The sequence below is a fragment of the Oncorhynchus mykiss genome, chromosome 4 (assembly GCF_057628025.1).
Source record: "Oncorhynchus mykiss isolate SJ-2025 chromosome 4, ASM5762802v1, whole genome shotgun sequence".
In the NCBI taxonomy this organism is placed as follows: Eukaryota; Metazoa; Chordata; class Actinopteri; order Salmoniformes; family Salmonidae; genus Oncorhynchus; species Oncorhynchus mykiss.
The window spans coordinates 6,339,790-6,358,284 of record NC_143025.1 but is presented as its reverse complement, the minus strand read 5'-3'; the positions used below and the strand labels follow the sequence as shown (position 1 = coordinate 6,358,284).

At 50.5% G+C, this 18,495-nt stretch overlaps 1 protein-coding gene across 3 annotated transcripts in view; it reads left to right on the top strand.

The window, feature by feature from the left end:
* The window catches only part of pidd1 (p53-induced death domain protein 1), a 36,659-nt gene extending 18,959 nt beyond the window's left edge, over positions 1 to 17,700 (top strand). For 2 of the 3 annotated variants that reach the window (XM_090230970.1, XM_090230971.1), the window contains 2 exons: positions 3,651 to 3,856; positions 16,334 to 17,700. In XM_090230970.1, the coding sequence (XP_090087096.1) occupies positions 3,651 to 3,856; positions 16,334 to 16,622 (495 nt within the window). In that variant the 3' untranslated portion in view covers positions 16,623 to 17,700. Of the gene's footprint in view, positions 1 to 3,650; positions 3,857 to 16,333 lie in introns of those variants that run through there. The other variant, XR_016495042.1, reaches the window with a different exon arrangement.
* Positions 17,701 to 18,495: the final 795 nt, after the last annotated feature.

Below are 18,495 nucleotides of genomic sequence, written 5' to 3'. Positions count from 1 at the left end.
AAAGGTAATGTCCCTGATAGTCAATAGACTTTTAAAGGTAATGTCCCTGATAGTCAATAGACTTTTAAAGGTAATGTCCCTGATAGTCAATAGACTTTTAAAGGTAATGTCTCTGATATTCATGGGAATGAAGACAGCTGTTGATATTTTGACTCTGCGAGTGTTGGCTAAATCAACATAAATGATCAGAAGTCAATCGCAGTACACAGGTGGTGTTGTCTGCGTTCGTTTGAATCCTGGCCTCTCTTTCTCTACATTTACTGTTCTGTGTTAGGTTTATTTTACAAAGACAACGCACATTAATCAATATTTTCTGTAAAATAGAGTTTTACAAAGCATATTCCTCTCTTATGTTGAGGATGTTTAAACATTCTATTGAAACTCGCAGAGTCTTTATCACCGTAATGTTAAAGATACAGATGAAACAGATCCATCCTCCTATTGCCCTCCTCGGATGCGATCTCAAGGTGTTTACTTAAAATACTCTGCAAACAGACTAAATAAATGCATTTCGACTATAATTCATCGTGACAAAACTGGTTTTTATCCCAGGCAGATTCTCATTTTTTGGGGCGGCAGGGTAGCCACAACAATGTTGGATGCGGCTTATGGTAGAGAAATGTACATTAAAATTCTCTGGCAACAGCTCTGGTGGACATTCCTGCAGTCCGCATGCCAATTGCATGTTCCTTCCTTCAAAACTTGAGACATCTGTGGCGTTGTGTTGTGTGACAAAACGGCACATTTTAGTGGCCTTTTATTGTCCCCTGCACAAGATGCACCTGTGTAATGATCTAGGGGGGGAGGGTTCTCCAAAACCCAGGGAGGGGCAGAGGAACATGTCCTGGCAGGAGATGGGGGGGGGGGGTAGTGGTGGAGGATGGAGAGGGAGACGAAGAGGAAACGGGATGAGGGAAGCTGTTTAGTCAGCTTCTTGATATGCAAACCTGTCAGGATTATCTGGGGAAAGGAGAAACGCTCAATAACAAGGATGTAAACACATTTGTGCACAACATTTGAAAGATATAAGATTTTTTGTGCGCATGGAACATTTCTGGGATCTTTTATTTCAGCTCGTGAAACATGGGACACTTTTACATGTTGCGTTTTTTAAATATTTTTTGTTCAGGTGTATATGCGTTCCCGACAGCTTCAGTTCTCATTTCAATAAATCGCCTCCGTTTTCACTTCAACGTTCCTGTCGCCAGGGGTGCCCCTTGAGTCCGTTGCTATTCGCCATTGCTATGGCGTTGCAACCTAGCTGTTAGTATCAGGAGCCATGTTTTCTTTGCTCCGCTGAACATGGGCAAGGTCGATCACCGCGTTGTCACTCTATATCGGCATTGCTATGGAAGCCCTACCTAGCTGTTAGTATCAGGAGCCACGTTGATCACCACGTTGTCCCTCTATATCGGCATTGCTATGGAAGCCCAACCTAGCTGTTAGTATCAGGAGCCACGTTTTCTTTGCTCCGCTGAACATGGGCAAGGTCGATCACCGCGTTGTCACTCTATATCGGCATTGCTATGGAAGCCCTACCTAGCTGTTAGTATCAGGAAGCCATGTTTTCTTTGCTCCGCTGAACATGGGCAAGGTCGATCACCACGTTGTCCCTCTATATCGGCATTGCTATGGAAGCCCTACCTAGCTGTTAGTATCAGGAGCCACGTTTTCTTTGCTCCGCTGAACATGGGCAAGGTCGATCACCGCGTTGTCACTCTGTATCGGCATTGCTATGGAAGCCCTACCTAGCTGTTAGTATCAGGAAGCCATGTTTTCTTTGCTCCACTGAACATGGTCCCTCTGTTTGCGGATGGCGTTATTTTGTTCCTTTCACGCCCCGAAGAGTCACTCCCGCCACTGTTGGCGCTCATCGAATCATTTGGAGCACTCTCTTGGTACACCATAAACTGGGATAAAAGTGATTTCATGCCTCTTAAAGGCAACTTAAACCCAGACTTTAAAAAAATATATATATACCTTTTTTAAAATCACAAGAGAAAAAATAAAAATATTTAAGTGTTGTCATCCCCAAGGATGCCGAATTGATTTATAATTGGAACTACAGTATCTCGACATAATAGAGAAGTTAAACACCGAGGTCTGGAGAGTGTTGCCTCTATCTCTGATAGGCTGTGTTATTAAAATGGCTACATGATCTCTTTCAGAATCTGCAGATTTTTTAACATCTTGCCTTTTTGTGTGGGGATACAAAGTACGCTGGGTTCTATTACAGGCTCAAAATGGCTAGAAACAAATAACTTTCTTCTGAAACTCGTCAGTCTATTCTTGTTTTGAGAAACTGAAGGCTATTCCATGAGAGAAATTGCCAAGGAACTAAAGATCTCATACAATGCTATGTACTACTCCCTTCACAGAACAGCGCAAACTGTCTCTAACCAGAAAAGAAAGAGGAGTGGGAGGCCCCGGTGCACAACTGAGCAAGAGGACAAGTACATTAGAGTGTCTAGTTTGAGAAACAGACGCCTCACAAGTCCTCAACTGGCAGCTTCATTAAATAGAACCTGCAAAACACCAGTCTCAACGTCACCAGTGAAGAGGTGACTCCGGGATGATGGCCTTCAAGGCAAATATCTATATATATTTTTAATGGACAACACATTTGCTTTTCTTTCAAAAACATGAACATTTCTTAGTGACCCCAAACTTTTGAACGGCAGTGTAATTTATTCCAGTATCTTCAGAAAATAAATTATGTTCGCTAAAATTTACAAAATTCTGAGGCAATTACACCTGCCCGCAGAACTATATACTTTCATGAACCTCGCCCCTGACTCCGAGTTTGATCTCCAGATTTGTAGATCACTTTACAGCATAAACTTAGGGGGTGGTAGCAATGGTATGGACTGCGAGCAGGCTCAGTACCTCTCCGTGTTTCCACACAACATTTGAAGGAGACCTGTGAGGAAGACCTTGTTATGGAGATTAATGATGACAGTTTGGGCTGATTGCCTTCGAGATATTCACTTGTGTGCGATAAACTCCCGACACCAAATTTATTCAATACAAAGTGATTCACAGACTGGACTATTGCTGTACCAAATGACACTAGTCTTTACCCCTCGGTCTCTCCTATATGCCCTAAGTGCAAGTCTGCCGAGGGTACCCTCGGTCACCTCTTCTGGTCATGCCCCAAATTGCACACATTCTGGCAGGATATTTTGAAGTGCCATTGGAACACAGGAGTGATGGTTGCTGACAATGGGGCCTCTGTACGCCTATGTAGATATTCCATTAAAAATCAACTGTTTCAAGCTACAATATACATACACATACAATATACAATACAGATTTAGCCAATCGGTTAATTTTACACTTTCCCCACCCACTCAGGCTATGAACTCTGATTGGATAGTAATGGTATGAGCCTCTTTCTCTACTTCCTGTCTTCACCTCCCACTCAGGCTATGAACTCTGATTGGATAGTAATGGTATGAGCCTCTTCCTCTACTTCCTGTCTTCACCACCCACTCAGGCTATGAACTCTGATTGCATAGTAATGGTATGAGCCTCTTCCTCTACTTCCTGTCTTCACCACCCACTCAGGCTATGAACTCTGATTGGATAGTAATGGTATGAGCCTCTTCCTCTACTTCCTGTCTTCACCGCCCTCTCTCCCTTCCCCTCAGGGCCTAAACTCAGAGGGTGGTAGTAATGGTATGGACTGGGAGCAGCCTCAGTACCCTCCGCTGAACCTGGGCGACCCAGAGAGCGGGTACCTGACTGAGGCTAACCTGCTGGCCATCTCCCTGCAGATCGGACAGGACTGGAGGTCCATTGGCATCAACCTGGGAATCAGCTACCAGGAGCTGGACCGCATGCAGTACAAATACAGGTGAGCATGTTCATTAGGCACCAAATGTAAGAAAACTGACCGAAACAGGGAGGCATTACCTGTACTTATCCAATAAGAAACACTCATTTTGAATTAAGTACGAATACACCTGGGCATGATGGTTACTGTGATGGAGAACCAGGGTCCTGTTCATTAGGCACCAAATGGAACAAAATAAAGCGGATTGAAACTGGGAGGGACTTCCTGGATTTGAGAAAAGCTCAATCTTTCGTTTTTTTTCTTTCTTCTATTGCAGATCACTTTTGAAATGTTTTTATTTTTTTCTCGTTATGTACCCTAATGAACAAGAGCCCGGACGTGGTCACTTTACAATGATTAACCTATCAGATGAGATCTCAATTACTGACCTGTTGTAAGGTGATGTGTCATTACCAACACTATGCAGATTAAACTGTGGGATTATCATGAAGCTAGATTAATGTAGGACATGACTAAAGCTGAGCCTAAGAATAACGAGTTAAACTCACCCTCATCAATATGTTCTGGAACCCTTTATTTGAGGGTTAAGTGCATAAGGACTTCAGAAACATTTCATAACACATCCATAACCCACCTATAACCCATCCATAACACATCCATAACCCACCTATAACCCATCCATAACCCACCTATAACCCATCCATAACCCATCCATAACCCATCCATAACCCACCTATAACCCACCCATAACCCACCTATAACCCATCCATAACCCACCTATAACCCACCTATAACCCACCTATAACCCACCTATAACCCATCCATAACCCATCCATAGCCCATTCATAGCCCATTCATAAGCACATTAATAAGCAGTGGCTATTACTTCTTTATCATGGTCATTTCCCTTTTTATCAGAAGTATTTTGGGATGAGCGGGAACAAGAGGGATGCAGATTTGCTAAATGTAGTTCTTGTTTTCTGTGCCAACCCAGAGTACTATTTCTGGATGAGAGGGGATGAAGTGATGTACTCCATGTGTGGGCAGGCACATGGAGTATTAGCATAGGATAACTAAAGTCCTTCAATTCTCACTGGAGGGATTTAACTTGTAAGGAGTCTGGAAGAGACATGCAGGGGGAGTCGGGGAGAGAAGAGAGAGGAGTGGCGTAGAGGGAGGGGAGGGAACGGAGTGGCGTAGAAGGAGGGGAGGGAACGGAGTGGCGTAGAGGGAGGGGAGGGAACGGAGTGGCGTAGAGGGAGGGGAGGGAACGGAGTGGCGTAGAGGGAGGGGAGGGAACGGAGTGGCGTAGAGGGAGGGGAGGGAACGGAGTGGCGTAGAGGGAACAGAGTGGCGTAGAGGGAGGGGAGTGGCGTAGAGGGAACGGAGTGGCGTAGAGGGAACGGAGTGGCGTAGAGGGAACGGAGTGGCGTAGAGGGAACGGAGTGGCGTAGAGGGAGGGGAGGGAACGGAGTGGCGTAGAGGGAGGGGAGGGAACGGAGTGGCGTAGAGGGAGGGGAGGGAACGGAGTGGCGTAGAGGGAACGGAGTGGCGTAGAGGGAGGAGAGGGAACGGAGTGGCGTAGAGGGAGGGGAGGGAACGGAGTGGCGTGGAGGGAACGGAGTGGCGGGGAGTGGCGTAGAGGGAGGAGAGGGAACGGAGTGGCGTAGAGGGAGGAGAGGGAACGGAATGGTGTAGAGAGGGGAGAGGGAACGGAGTGGCGTAGAGGGAACGGAGTGGGGTAGAGGGAACGGAGTGGGGTAGAGGGAACGGAGTGGCGTAGAGGGAGGAGAGGGAACGGAGTGGCGTAGAGGGAGGAGAGGGAACGGAGTGGCGTAGAGGGAGGAGAGGGAACGGAGTGGCGTAGAGGGAGGAGAGGGAACGGAGTGGCGTAGAGGGAGGAGAGGGAACGGAGTGGCGTAGAGGGAGGAGAGGGAACGGAGTGGCGTAGAGGGAGGAGAGGGAACGGAGTGGCGTAGAGGGAGGAGAGGGAACGGAGTGGCGTAGAGGGAACGGAGTGGCGGAGAGGGAGGAGAGGGAACGGAGTGGTGTAGAGAGGGAGGAGAGGGAACGGAGTGGTGTAGAGAGGGAACGGAGTGGTGTAGAGAGGGAACGGAGTGGTGTAGAGAGGGGAGAGGGAACGGAGTGGTGTAGAGAGGGAACGGAGTGGTGTAGAGAGGAGAGGGAACGGAGTGGTGTAGAGGGGAGAGGGAACGGAGTGGTGTAGAGAGGGAGGAGAGGGAACGGAGTGGTGTAGAGAGGGAACGGAGTGGTGTAGAGAGGGAACGGAGTGGTGTAGAGAGGGGAGAGGGAACGGAGTGGTGTAGAGAGGGAACGGAGTGGTGTAGAGAGGAGAGGGAACGGAGTGGTGTAGAGGGGAGAGGGAACAGAGTGGTGTAGAGAGGGAGGAGAGGGAACGGAGTGATGTAGAGAGGGAACGGAGTGGTGTAGAGAGGGAGGGGAGGGAACGGAGTGGCGTAGAGGGAGGGGAGGGAACGGAGTGGCGTAGAGGGAGGGGAGGGAACGGAGTGGCGTAGAGGGAGGGGAGGGAACGGAGTGGCGTAGAGGGAGGGGAGGGAACGGAGTGGCGTAGAGGGAGGGGAGGGAACGGAGTGGCGTAGAGGGAGGGGAGGGAACGGAGTGGCGTAGAGGGAGGGGAGGGAACGGAGTGGCGTAGAGGGAGGAGAGGGAACGGAGTGGCGTAGAGGGAGGGGAGGGAACGGAGTGGCGTAGAGGGAGGGGAGGGAACGGAGTGGCGTAGAGGGAGGGGAGGGAACGGAGTGGCGTAGAGGGAGGGGAGGGAACGGAGTGGCGTAGAGGGAGGGGAGGGAACGGAGTGGCGTAGAGGGAGGGGAGGGAACGGAGTGGCGTAGAGGGAGGGGAGTGGCGTAGAGGGAATGGAGTGGCGTAGAGGGAACGGAGTGGCGTAGAGGGAACGGAGTGGCGTAGAGGGAGGGGAGGGAACGGAGTGGCGTAGAGGGAGGGGAGGGAACGGAGTGGCGTAGAGGGAGGGGAGTGGCGTAGAGGGAGGAGAGGGAACGGAGTGGCGTAGAGGGAGGGGAGGGAACGGAGTGGCGTGGAGGGAACGGAGTGGCGGGGAGTGGCGTAGAGGGAGGAGAGGGAACGGAGTGGCGTAGAGGGAGGAGAGGGAACGGAGTGGCGTAGAGGGAGGGGAGGGAACGGAGTGGCGTAGAGGGAGGGGAGGGAACGGAGTGGCGTAGAGGGAGGGGAGGGAACGGAGTGGCGTAGAGGGAGGGGAGTGGCGTAGAGGGAATGGAGTGGCGTAGAGGGAACGGAGTGGCGTAGAGGGAACGGAGTGGCGTAGAGGGAGGGGAGGGAACGGAGTGGCGTAGAGGGAGGGGAGGGAACGGAGTGGCGTAGAGGGAGGGGAGTGGCGTAGAGGGAGGAGAGGGAACGGAGTGGCGTAGAGGGAGGGGAGGGAACGGAGTGGCGTGGAGGGAACGGAGTGGCGGGGAGTGGCGTAGAGGGAGGAGAGGGAACGGAGTGGCGTAGAGGGAGGAGAGGGAACGGAGTGGTGTAGAGAGGGGAGAGGGAACGGAGTGGCGTAGAGGGAACGGAGTGGGGTAGAGGGAACGGAGTGGCGTAGAGGGAACGGAGTGGCGTAGAGGGAGGGGAGGGAACGGAGTGGCGTAGAGGGAGGAGAGGGAACGGAGTGGCGTAGAGGGAGGAGAGGGAACGGAGTGGTGGAGAGAGGGAGGAGAGGGAACGGAGTGGCGTGGAGGGAGGAGAGGGAACGGAGTGGCGTAGAGGGAGGAGAGGGAACGGAGTGGCGTAGAGGGAGGGGAGGGAACGGAGTGGCGTAGAGGGAGGGGAGGGAACGGAGTGGCGTAGAGGGAGGGGAGGGAACGGAGTGGCGTAGAGGGAGGGGAGGGAACGGAGTGGCGTAGAGGGAGGAGAGGGAACGGAGTGGCGTAGAGGGAGGAGAGGGAACGGAGTGGCGTAGAGGGAGGAGAGGGAACGGAGTGGCGTAGAGTGAACGGAGTGGTGGAGAGGGAGGAGAGGGAACGGAGTGGTGTAGAGAGGGAACGGAGTGGTGTAGAGAGGAGAGGGAACGGAGTGGTGTAGAGGGGAGAGGGAACGGAGTGGTGTAGAGAGGGAGGAGAGGGAATGGAGTGATGTAGAGAGGGAACGGAGTGGTGTAGAGAGGGAACGGAGTGGTGTAGAGAGGGAGGAGAGGGAACGGAGTGGTGTAGAGAGGGAACTGAGTGGGGAGGAGAGGGAACGGAGTGGTGTAGAGAGGGAACGGAGTGGTGTAGAGAGGGAACGGAGTGGTGTAGAGAGGGAACGGAGTGGTGTAGAGAGGGAACGGAGTGGTGTAGAGAGGGAACGGAGTGGTGTAGAGGGGGAACGGAGTGGTGTAGAGGGGGAACGGAGTGGTGTAGAGGGGGAACGGAGTGGTGTAGAGGGGGAGGAGAGGGAACAGAGTGGTGTAGAGAGAGGGAGATAACTGAGTGGTGTATAGAGAGAGAGAGATAACTGAGTGGTGTATAGAGAGAGAGAGAGATAACTGAGTGGTGTATAGAGAGAGAGAGATAACTGAGTGGTGTATAGAGAGAGAGAGATAACTGAGTGGTGTATAGAGAGAGAGAGATAACTGAGTGGTGTATAGAGAGAGAGAGATAACCGAGTGGTGTATACAGAGAGAGAGATAACCGAGTGGTGTATACAGAGAGAGATAACCGAGTGGTGTATACAGAGAGAGAGATAACCGAGTGGTGTATACAGAGAGAGAGATAACCGAGTGGTGTATACAGAGAGAGAGATAACCGAGTGGTGTATACAGAGAGAGAGAGAACCGAGTGGTGTATACAGAGAGAGATAGAACCGAGTGGTGTATACAGAGAGAGAGAGAACCGAGTGGTGTATACAGAGAGAGAGAACCGAGTGGTGTATACAGAGAGAGAGAACCGAGTGGTGTAGAGAGGGGAGAGGGAACGGAGTGGTGTATATAGGTGAACGGAGTGGTGTAGAGAGGGAACGGAGTGGTGTAGAGGGGGAGGAGAGGGAACAGAGTGGTGTAGAGAGAGGGAGATAACTGAGTGGTGTAGAGAGAGGGAGAGATAACTGAGTGGTGTAGAGAGAGGGAGAGATAACTGAGTGGTGTATACAGAGAGAGAGATAACTGAGTGGTGTATACAGAGAGAGAGATAACTGAGTGGTGTATACAGAGAGAGAGAGAACCGAGTGGTGTATACAGAGAGAGAGAGAACTGAGTGGTGTATACAGAGAGAGAGAGAACCGAGTGGTGTATACAGAGAGAGAGAGAACCGAGTGGTGTATACAGAGAGAGAGAGAACCGAGTGGTGTATACAGAGAGAGAGAACCGAGTGGTGTATACAGAGAGAGAGAACCGAGTGGTGTAGAGAGGGGAGAGGGAACGGAGTGGTGTATAGAGGGAACGGAGTGGTGTATAGAGGGAGCGGAGTGGTGTAGAGGGGGAGGAGAGGGAACAGAGTGGTGTAGAGAGAGGGAGATAACTGAGTGGTGTATAGAGAGAGAGAGATAACTGAGTGGTATAGAGAGAGAGAACCGAGTGGTATAGAGAGAGAGAGAACCGAGTGGTGTATAGAGAGAGAGATAACCGAGTGGTGTATAGAGAGAGAGATAACCGAGTGGTGTATAGAGAGAGAGATAACTGAGTGGTGTAGAGAGAGAGATATCTGAGTGGTGTAGAGAGAGAGAGAGAGAGAGAAACTGAGTGGTGTAGAGAGAGAGAAACTGAGTGGTGTGGAGAGAGAGAGAACTAAGTGGTGTAGAGAGAGAGAGAACTGAGTGGTGTATAGAGAGATATATACATCTGAGTATCAGTGTGATCTCCTGCAGTGTTCCAGATGGCTTCGTGACGATTTACAAAAAAAGGGATTAAAACAAAAAAAAACATTCTCCCCCATTGATATTCAGTGGGCAGCATTTCTGTCAGTTTGAGGATGATGAACATGCTAACAAACACAAAAAATATGGCTTCAGTGCTGATGCTGCAGAAAAACACGTTATATGGTATTTTTATGAGAGAGAGGGGGAAGGGGGGAGAGACAGAGAGAGGGGGAGGAGGGGAGAGACAGAGAGTGAATGTGTGACTTGAATTAATCCCAGAACCTAACATGTTCAGGTTACCCCTGTCATTGATCTGATGTGTTTGTCTGCACCACACAGGTACACAGAACAGCACTACTAGTGTGTGTGTGTGTGTGTGTGTGTGTGTGTGTGTGTGTGTGAATGGAAATAGTCTTTGAAAAGGCAAGACTTCTATGTCAATGATATTATGAGTCCTCAATTTATTTATATTTTTTGAATTTTACCCCTTTTTCTCCCCAATTTCGTGGTGTCCAATTGTTGTAGTAGCTACTATATTGTCTCATTGCTACAACTCCCGTACGGGCTCGGGAGAGACGAAGGTTGAAAGTCATGCGTCCTCCGATACACAACCAACCAAGCCGCTGCTTCTTTAACACAGCGCACATCCAACCCGGAAGCCAGCCGCACCAATGCGCCGGAGGAAACACTGTGCACCTGGCCACCTTGGCTAGCGTACACTGCGCCCAGCCCGCCACAGGAGTCGCTGGTGCGCGATGAGACAAGGACACCCCTACCGACCAAGCCCTCCCTAACCCGGGCGACGCTAGGCCAATTGTGCGTCGCCCCACGGACCTCCCGGTCGTGGCCGGTTACGACAGAGCCTGGGCGCGAACCCAGGGACTCTGATGGCCCAGCTGGCGCTGCAGTACAGCACCCTTAACCACTGCGCCATTATCTCTCTCTTCTGTGAGTCAGTCTTCAGAGCAGTATTTTCTACGTGATTGATATGCATGGAGGCAGATACCAATTCAGGTGTGTTTACGCTGTAACAAAAAAAAGAAAAGAAAAAAGAAGGACTTTAATTAATCTGAGCGATTTGACTCGAGCACAGCGACGGGGTGAGCCCTCTACTGAACAACATTAGAATCACGCCTGACAAGGCCAATGAACACCGTGCCTCACCGGAAGCTGTCCCACTTAGTGAGAGCGTCTTCATGCTTCTGGACGTTGTGTTATTAAAGGTAACCGGGTAATTGGTTTCGTGACTTTCCTGCTGAATCTGTTATTTGTTACGTAGGCTAGCAAGCCTGGGTTTGGGTTCATGACCCAAATTAAAAGACAGTGACGCTTTGTTTTCGGCGATTTGTCGGAGGTCGGGTCAGCTTGTGTGTGGGGACGGCGTCAGGAACAGTGGTTTGACCCGTGGCTGGTGCTATTCCATTCCCCTAGTCCAGTCCATGGTACTGACCCATGTCTGGTACTATTCCATTCCCCTAGTCCATCTCCATGGTACAGACCCGTGTCTGGTACTATTCCATTCCCCTAGTCCATCTCCATGGTACTGACCCGTGTCTGGTACTATTCCATTCCCCTAGTCCATCTCCATGGTACTGACCCGTGTCTGGTACTATTCCATTCCCCTAGTCCATCTCCATGGTACTGACCCGTGTCTGGTACTATTCCATTCCCCTAGTCCATCTCCATGGTACTGACCCCTGTCTGGTACTATTCCATTCCCCTAGTCCATCTCCATGGTACTGACCCGTGTCTGGTACTATTCCATTCCCCTAGTCCAGTCCATGGTACTGACCCGTGGCTGGTACTATTCCATTCCCCTAGTCCATCTCCATGGTACTGACCCGTGGCTGGTACTATTCCATTCCCCTAGTCCATCTCCATGGTACTGACCCGTGTCTGGTACTATTCCATTCCCCTAGTCCATCTCCATGGTACTGACCCGTGTCTGGTGCTATTCCATTCCCCTAGTCCATCTCCATGGTACTGACCCGTGTCTGGTGCTATTCCATTCCCCTAGTCCATCTCCATGGTACTGACCCGTGTCTGGTACTATTCCATTCCCCTAGTCCAGTCCATGGTACTGACCCGTGTCTGGTACTATTCCATTCCCCTAGTCCAGTCCATGGTCCTGACCCGTGTCTGGTACTATTCCATTCCCCTAGTCCATCTCCATGGTACTGACCCCTGTCTGGTACTATTCCATTCCCCTAGTCCAGTCCATGGTACTGACCCCTGTCTGGTACTATTCCATTCCCCTAGTCCAGTCCATGGTACTGACCCGTGTCTGGTGCTATTCCATTCCCCTAGTCCATCTCCATGGTACTGACCCGTGTCTGGTACTATTCCATTCCCCTAGTCCAGTCCATGGTCCTGACCCGTGTCTGGTACTATTCCATTCCCCTAGTCCATCTCCATGGTACTGACCCGTGTCTGGTACTATTCCATTCCCCTAGTCCATCTCCATGGTACTGACCCGTGTCTGGTACTATTCCATTCCCCTAGTCCATCTCCATGGTACTGACCCGTGTCTGGTACTATTCCATTCCCCTAGTCCATCTCCATGGTACTGACCCGTGTCTGGTACTATTCCATTCCCCTAGTCCATCTCCATGGTACTGACCCGTGTCTGGTACTATTCCATTCCCCTAGTCCAGTCCATGGTACTGACCCGTGTCTGGTACTATTCCATTCCCCTAGTCCATCTCCATGGTACTGACCCGTGTCTGGTACTATTCCATTCCCCTAGTCCATCTCCATGGTACTGACCCGTGTCTGGTACTATTCCATTCCCCTAGTCCATCTCCATGGTACTGACCCGTGTCTGGTACTATTCCATTCCCCTAGTCCAGTCCATGGTACTGACCCGTGTCTGGTACTATTCCATTCCCCTAGTCCAGTCCATGGTACTGACCCGTGTCTGGTACTATTCCATTCCCCTAGTCCATCTCCATGGTACTGACCCATGTCTGGTGCTATTCCATTCCCCTAGTCCATCTCCATGGTACTGACCCGTGTCTGGTGCTATTCCATTCCCCTAGTCCATCTCCATGGTACTGACCCGTGTCTGGTGCTATTCCATTCCCCTAGTCCATCTCCATGGTACTGACCCGTGTCTGGTACTATTCCATTCCCCTAGTCCATCTCCATGGTACTGACCCGTGTCTGGTACTATTCCATTCCCCTAGTCCATCTCCATGGTACTGACCCGTGTCTGGTGCTATTCCATTCCCCTAGTCCATCTCCATGGTACTGACCCGTGTCTGGTACTATTCCATTCCCCTAGTCCATCTCCATGGTACTGACCCGTGTCTGGTACTATTCCATTCCCCTAGTCCAGTCCATGGTACTGACCCGTGTCTGGTACTATTCCATTCCCCTAGTCCAGTCCATGGTACTGACCCGTGTCTGGTACTATTCCATTCCCCTAGTCCAGTCCATGGTACTGACCCGTGTCTGGTACTATTCCATTCCCCTAGTCCATCTCCATGGTACTGACCCGTGTCTGGTACTATTCCATTCCCCTAGTCCATCTCCATGGTACTGACCCGTGTCTGGTACTATTCCATTCCCCTAGTCCATCTCCATGGTACTGACCTGTGGCTGGTACTATTCCATTCCCCTAGTCCAGTCCATGGTACTGACCCGTGTCTGGTACTATTCCATTCCCCTAGTCCAGTCCATGGTACTGACCCGTGTCTGGTACTATTCCATTCCCCTAGTCCAGTCCATGGTACTGACCCGTGTCTGGTACTATTCCATTCCCCTAGTCCATCTCCATGGTACTGACCCGTGTCTGGTACTATTCCATTCCCCTAGTCCATCTCCATGGTACTGACCCGTGTCTGGTACTATTCCATTCCCCTAGTCCATCTCCATGGTACTGACCCCTGGCTGGTACTATTCCATTCCCCTAGTCCAGTCCATGGTACTGACCCGTGTCTGGTACTATTCCATTCCCCTAGTCCATCTCCATGGTACTGACCCGTGTCTGGTACTATTCCATTCCCCTAGTCCATCTCCATGGTACTGACCGGTGGCTGGTACTATTCCATTCCCCTAGTCCATCTCCATGGTACTGACCCGTGTCTGGTACTATTCCATTCCCCTAGTCCATCTCCATGGTACTGACCCGTGTCTGGTACTATTCCATTCCCCTAGTCCAGTCCATGGTACTGACCGGTGGCTGGTACTATTCCATTCCCCTAGTCCATCTCCATGGTACTGACCCGTGTCTGGTGCTATTCCATTCCCCTAGTCCATCTCCATGGTACTGACCCGTGTCTGGTACTATTCCATTCCCCTAGTCCATCTCCATGGTACTGACCCGTGTCTGGTGCTATTCCATTCCCCTAGTCCAGTCCATGGTACTGACCCCTGTCTGGTGCTATTCCATTCCCCTAGTCCAGTCCATGGTACTGACCCGTGTCTGGTGCTATTCCATTCCCCTAGTCCAGTCCATGGTACTGACCCCTGTCTGGTACTATTCCATTCCCCTAGTCCAGTCCATGGTCCTGACCCGTGTCTGGTACTATTCCATTCCCCTAGTCCATCTCCATGGTACTGACCCGTGTCTGGTACTATTCCATTCCCCTAGTCCATCTCCATGGTACTGACCCGTGTCTGGTGCTATTCCATTCCCCTAGTCCAGTCCATGGTACTGACCAGTGTCTGGTACTATTCCATTCCCCTAGTCCATCTCCATGGTACTGACCCCTGTCTGGTACTATTCCATTCCCCTAGTCCATCTCCATGGTACTGACCCGTGTCTGGTGCTATTCCATTCCCCTAGTCCATCTCCATTGTACTGACCTGTGTCTGGTACTATTCCATTCCCCTAGTCCAGTCCATGGTACTGACCCCTGTCTGGTACTATTCCATTCCCCTAGTCCAGTCCATGGTACTGACCGGTGGCTGGTACTATTCCATTCCCCTAGTCCATCTCCATGGTACTGACCCGTGTCTGGTGCTATTCCATTCCCCTAGTCCAGTCCATGGTACCGACCGGTTCCCTTGGCAAACGTGTGGATTTCTTCTGGTTTCCTCTCGCCGGTTCCCGTATCTCGTCAGGGTTATGGGACCTGGGGATGAATTGAGGGGCGTTGTTCAGATCAGATGTCTTGTCTGTCCGAGTTGAGGCATGCGAAAGCTGCCCTTACTCAACCTGGTTTGCTGTGCCCTCTGTCGCCGGGCTAAGGGGAAGAAGACTCGAAGACTGAGGGTGGCCTGTGCCTGCCTCTGCCTCGGTCAAGCACCGTTTAACCTCTCTTCCCGGACTTGGTCGACGATCCGGTCTTATGTGGATGGGGGATCAGGCTAATCAGCGCTGCATAGTGTGCTAGCCAGGTTAGCTGACTCGTCAAGGCCAACTAGCTAGCGGTCTGCCACTGTTGATTCCTGGTCTCCCATGGTGGAATTGTTTGTGTATCTCTCTCTCGTTTAGCTACTTCCTATATCTCTCTCGTTTAGCTACTTCCTATATCTCTCTCGTTTAGCTACTTCCTATATCTCTCTCGTTTAGCTACTTCCTATATCTCTCTCGTTTAGCTACTTCCTATAGCTCTCTCGGTTAGCTACTTCCTATATCTCTCTCTCGTTTAGCTACTTCCTATATCGCTCTCGGTTAGCATACGTAGCATCCAGTCGCTTGGTTATTCTAATCAGACCGATCTGTGGTCAGAGAGATTCTCGAGACCTAAGGAAGAGGTCATCAAGGACATAAAGATCATCAAGGACAACAACCACCTGAGCCACTGCCTGTTCACCCCTTCTATCATCCAGAAGGCGAGGTCAGTACAGGTGCATCGAAGCAGGGACCAAGAGACTGAAAAACAGCTTCTATCTCAAGGCCATCAGTCTGTTAAACAGCCACCACTAACATTGAGTGGCTGCTGCCAACACACTGACTCAAATCTCCAGCCACTTTAATAATAAAAAATTGGATGCAATAAATGTATCACTAGTCACTTTAAACAATGCCACTTTATATAATGTTTACATACCCTACATTACTCATCTCATATGTATGTACTGTACTCTATACCACCTACTGCATCTGGCCTATGCCGTTCGGCCATAGCTCATCCATATATTTATATGTACATTTTCTTATTAATTCCTTTACACTTGTGTGTATAAGGTAGTTGTTGTGAAATTGTTAGATTACTTGTTATATATTACTGCACGGTCGGAACTAGAAGCACAAGCATTTCGCTACACTCGCTACTGAAGGAGTTCATCTGTACCTCCGGGTTTATCGCCTGCGGAAGGCGGAGCTTCTGGTGAGGCACGGTGTTCACTGGCCTTTTCAGGCGTGATTCTACTGTTCTTCAGAAGGGGGCGTCAACACGAGAAATCCCCATAGCTGTGTTGTACCTTATTGACCTCCTTCAGGGAACATAGTTATATTCACAACTGTACGTTTTCTCCTGCTGGTGTCTGTCTCTTTAGATTCCCTGTTGGTTACATAGAGGCCGTTTTGGTTACAGGAAAACCCTACATTTGTAGAAGCCCTTACAGATACCTCTCTCTCTCTCTCTCTCTCCTTCTTTCTCCATCTCTTTCCCTTTCTCTCTCTCCATCTCTTTCCCTTTCTCTCCATCTCTCTCTGTCTGTCCTCTCCTCTCTCTCTCTCTCTCTCTCTCTCTCTGTCTCTGTCTCTGTCTCTGTCTTTCTCGTCTGTCCTCTCTCCCCTCCCGCCTCCAGAGACAACCTAGGGGCCGTGGTGTTGGAGATGCTGTTCCACTGGGCCCGGGGTCAGCAGCAGGAAGGTGTTGGGTTGTGTCCCGCTGGAGGTCCAGGCCAGCAGGGTATTGGTGCAGTGCCCAGGTTGATAGATGCCATGGTGGAGAGTGGCAGGAGGGACCTGGCTGAGGAGATTAAAGACATAGTGAGGCTAGGAACCCGGAAGTATAATGAGTCACTGAGGAGGGTGGGCCTAGAAGAGGAAGAGAAGAGGCCTTCAACAGACACAGATCCCTCACCTTCACACTGAACCAACTCACAGAGGGAGTATAGAGAGTCAATGAGGAGAGTGAGGTTACAGGAAGAGACCACCTCATCTTCACACGGAGGAGAGTGAGATTACAGGAAGAGACCACCTCATCTTCACACTGAGGAGAGTGAGATTACAGGAAGAGACAACCTCATCTTCACACTGAGGAGAGTGAGATTACAGGAAGAGACCACCTCATCTTCACACTGAGGAGAGTGAGATTACAGGAAGAGACAACCTCATCTTCACACTGAGGAGAGTGAGATTACAGGAAGAGACCACCTCATCTTCACACGGAGGAGAGTGAGATTAGAGGAAGAGGAGATGACTGAACTCATCCCTTCATTCTGAAGCAGTAGACTGAACTCATCCCTTCATTCTGAAGCAGTAGACTGAACTCATCCCTTCTTTCTGAAGCAGTAGACTGAACTCATCCCTTCTTTCTGAAGCAGTAGACTGAACTCATCCCTTCTTTCTGAAGCAGTAGACTGAACTCATCCCTTCTTTCTGAAGCAGTAGACTGAACTCATCCCTTCTTTCTGAAGCAGTAGACTGAACTCATCCCTTCATTCTGAAGCAGTAGACTGAACTCATCCCTTCTTTCTGAAGCAGTAGACTGAACTCATCCCTTCTTTCTGAAGCAGTAGACTGAACTCATCCCTTCATTCTGAAGCAGTAGACTGAACTCATCCCTTCATGCTGAAGCAGTAGACTGAACTCATCCCTTCATGCTGAAGCAGTAGACTGAACTCATCCCTTCTTTCTGAAGCAGTAGACTGAACTCAGTAAAACACTGGGGTTTAAAGTAACTGTTTCTATGAAATGTGACCTATAATTAATTACGATATGAGTGAAATAGTCTTCCTTCTAAATTGTTTTATTTAAATGTGTTGAAAAGCAACTTTTCTGTGTTGTAATGACGTGGGCGTATATGGTCATTGAAAATAGAACGCTGATTGGATATAGCAAGCTTTTATTTTAACTTTCTGTTTTTAGATACAAGTGTGAGGTAAGGTTTTTAAAGTGTTTTGTCTCCAATTTATGCTCTGGCCACAAATACAACTATAGGATGAGTCAACAACATTATTTGGGTTTGAGTTAACAGAATATGAACTTTTAAATGTGAGATTTTCACTGGACAGTTACTTGAAGCTCGTGGAAAGCCTCAGGCCGGACCAGCTGGTTCTGCAGTGGAAAGCCTCAGGCCGGACCAGCCGGTTCTCCAGTGGAAAGCCTCAGGCCGGACCAGCTGGTTCTGCAGTAGAAAGCCTCAGGCCGGACCAGCCGGTTCTGCAGTAGAAAGCCTCAGGCCGGACCAGCCGGTTCTGCAGTGGAAAGCCTCAGGCCGGACCAGCCGGTTCTCCAGTGGAAAGCCTCAGGCCGGACCAGCTGGTTCTGCAGTAGAAAGCCTCAGGCCGGACCAGCCGGTTCTACAGTAGAAAGCCTCAGGCCGGACCAGCTGGTTCTGCAGTGGAAAGCCTCAGGCCGGACCAGCTGGTTCTGCAGTAGAAAGCCTCAGGCCGGACCAACTGGTTCTCCAGTGGAAAGCCTCAGGCCGGACCAGCTGGTTCTGCAGTGGAAAGCCTCAGGCCGGACCAGCTGGTTCTGCAGTGGAAAGCCTCAGGCCGGACCAGCTGGTTCTGCAGTGGAAAGCCTCAGGCCGGACCAGCTGGTTCTGCAGTGGAAAGTCTCAGGCCGGACCAGCTGGTTCTGCAGTGGAAAGCCTCAGGCCGGACCAGCCGGTTCTGCAGTGGAAAGCCTCAGGCCGGACCAGCCGGTTCTCCAGTGGAAAGCCTCAGGCCGGACCAGCTGGTTCTGCAGTGGAAAGCCTCAGGCCGGACCAGCTGGTTCTGCAGTGGAAAGTCTCAGGCCG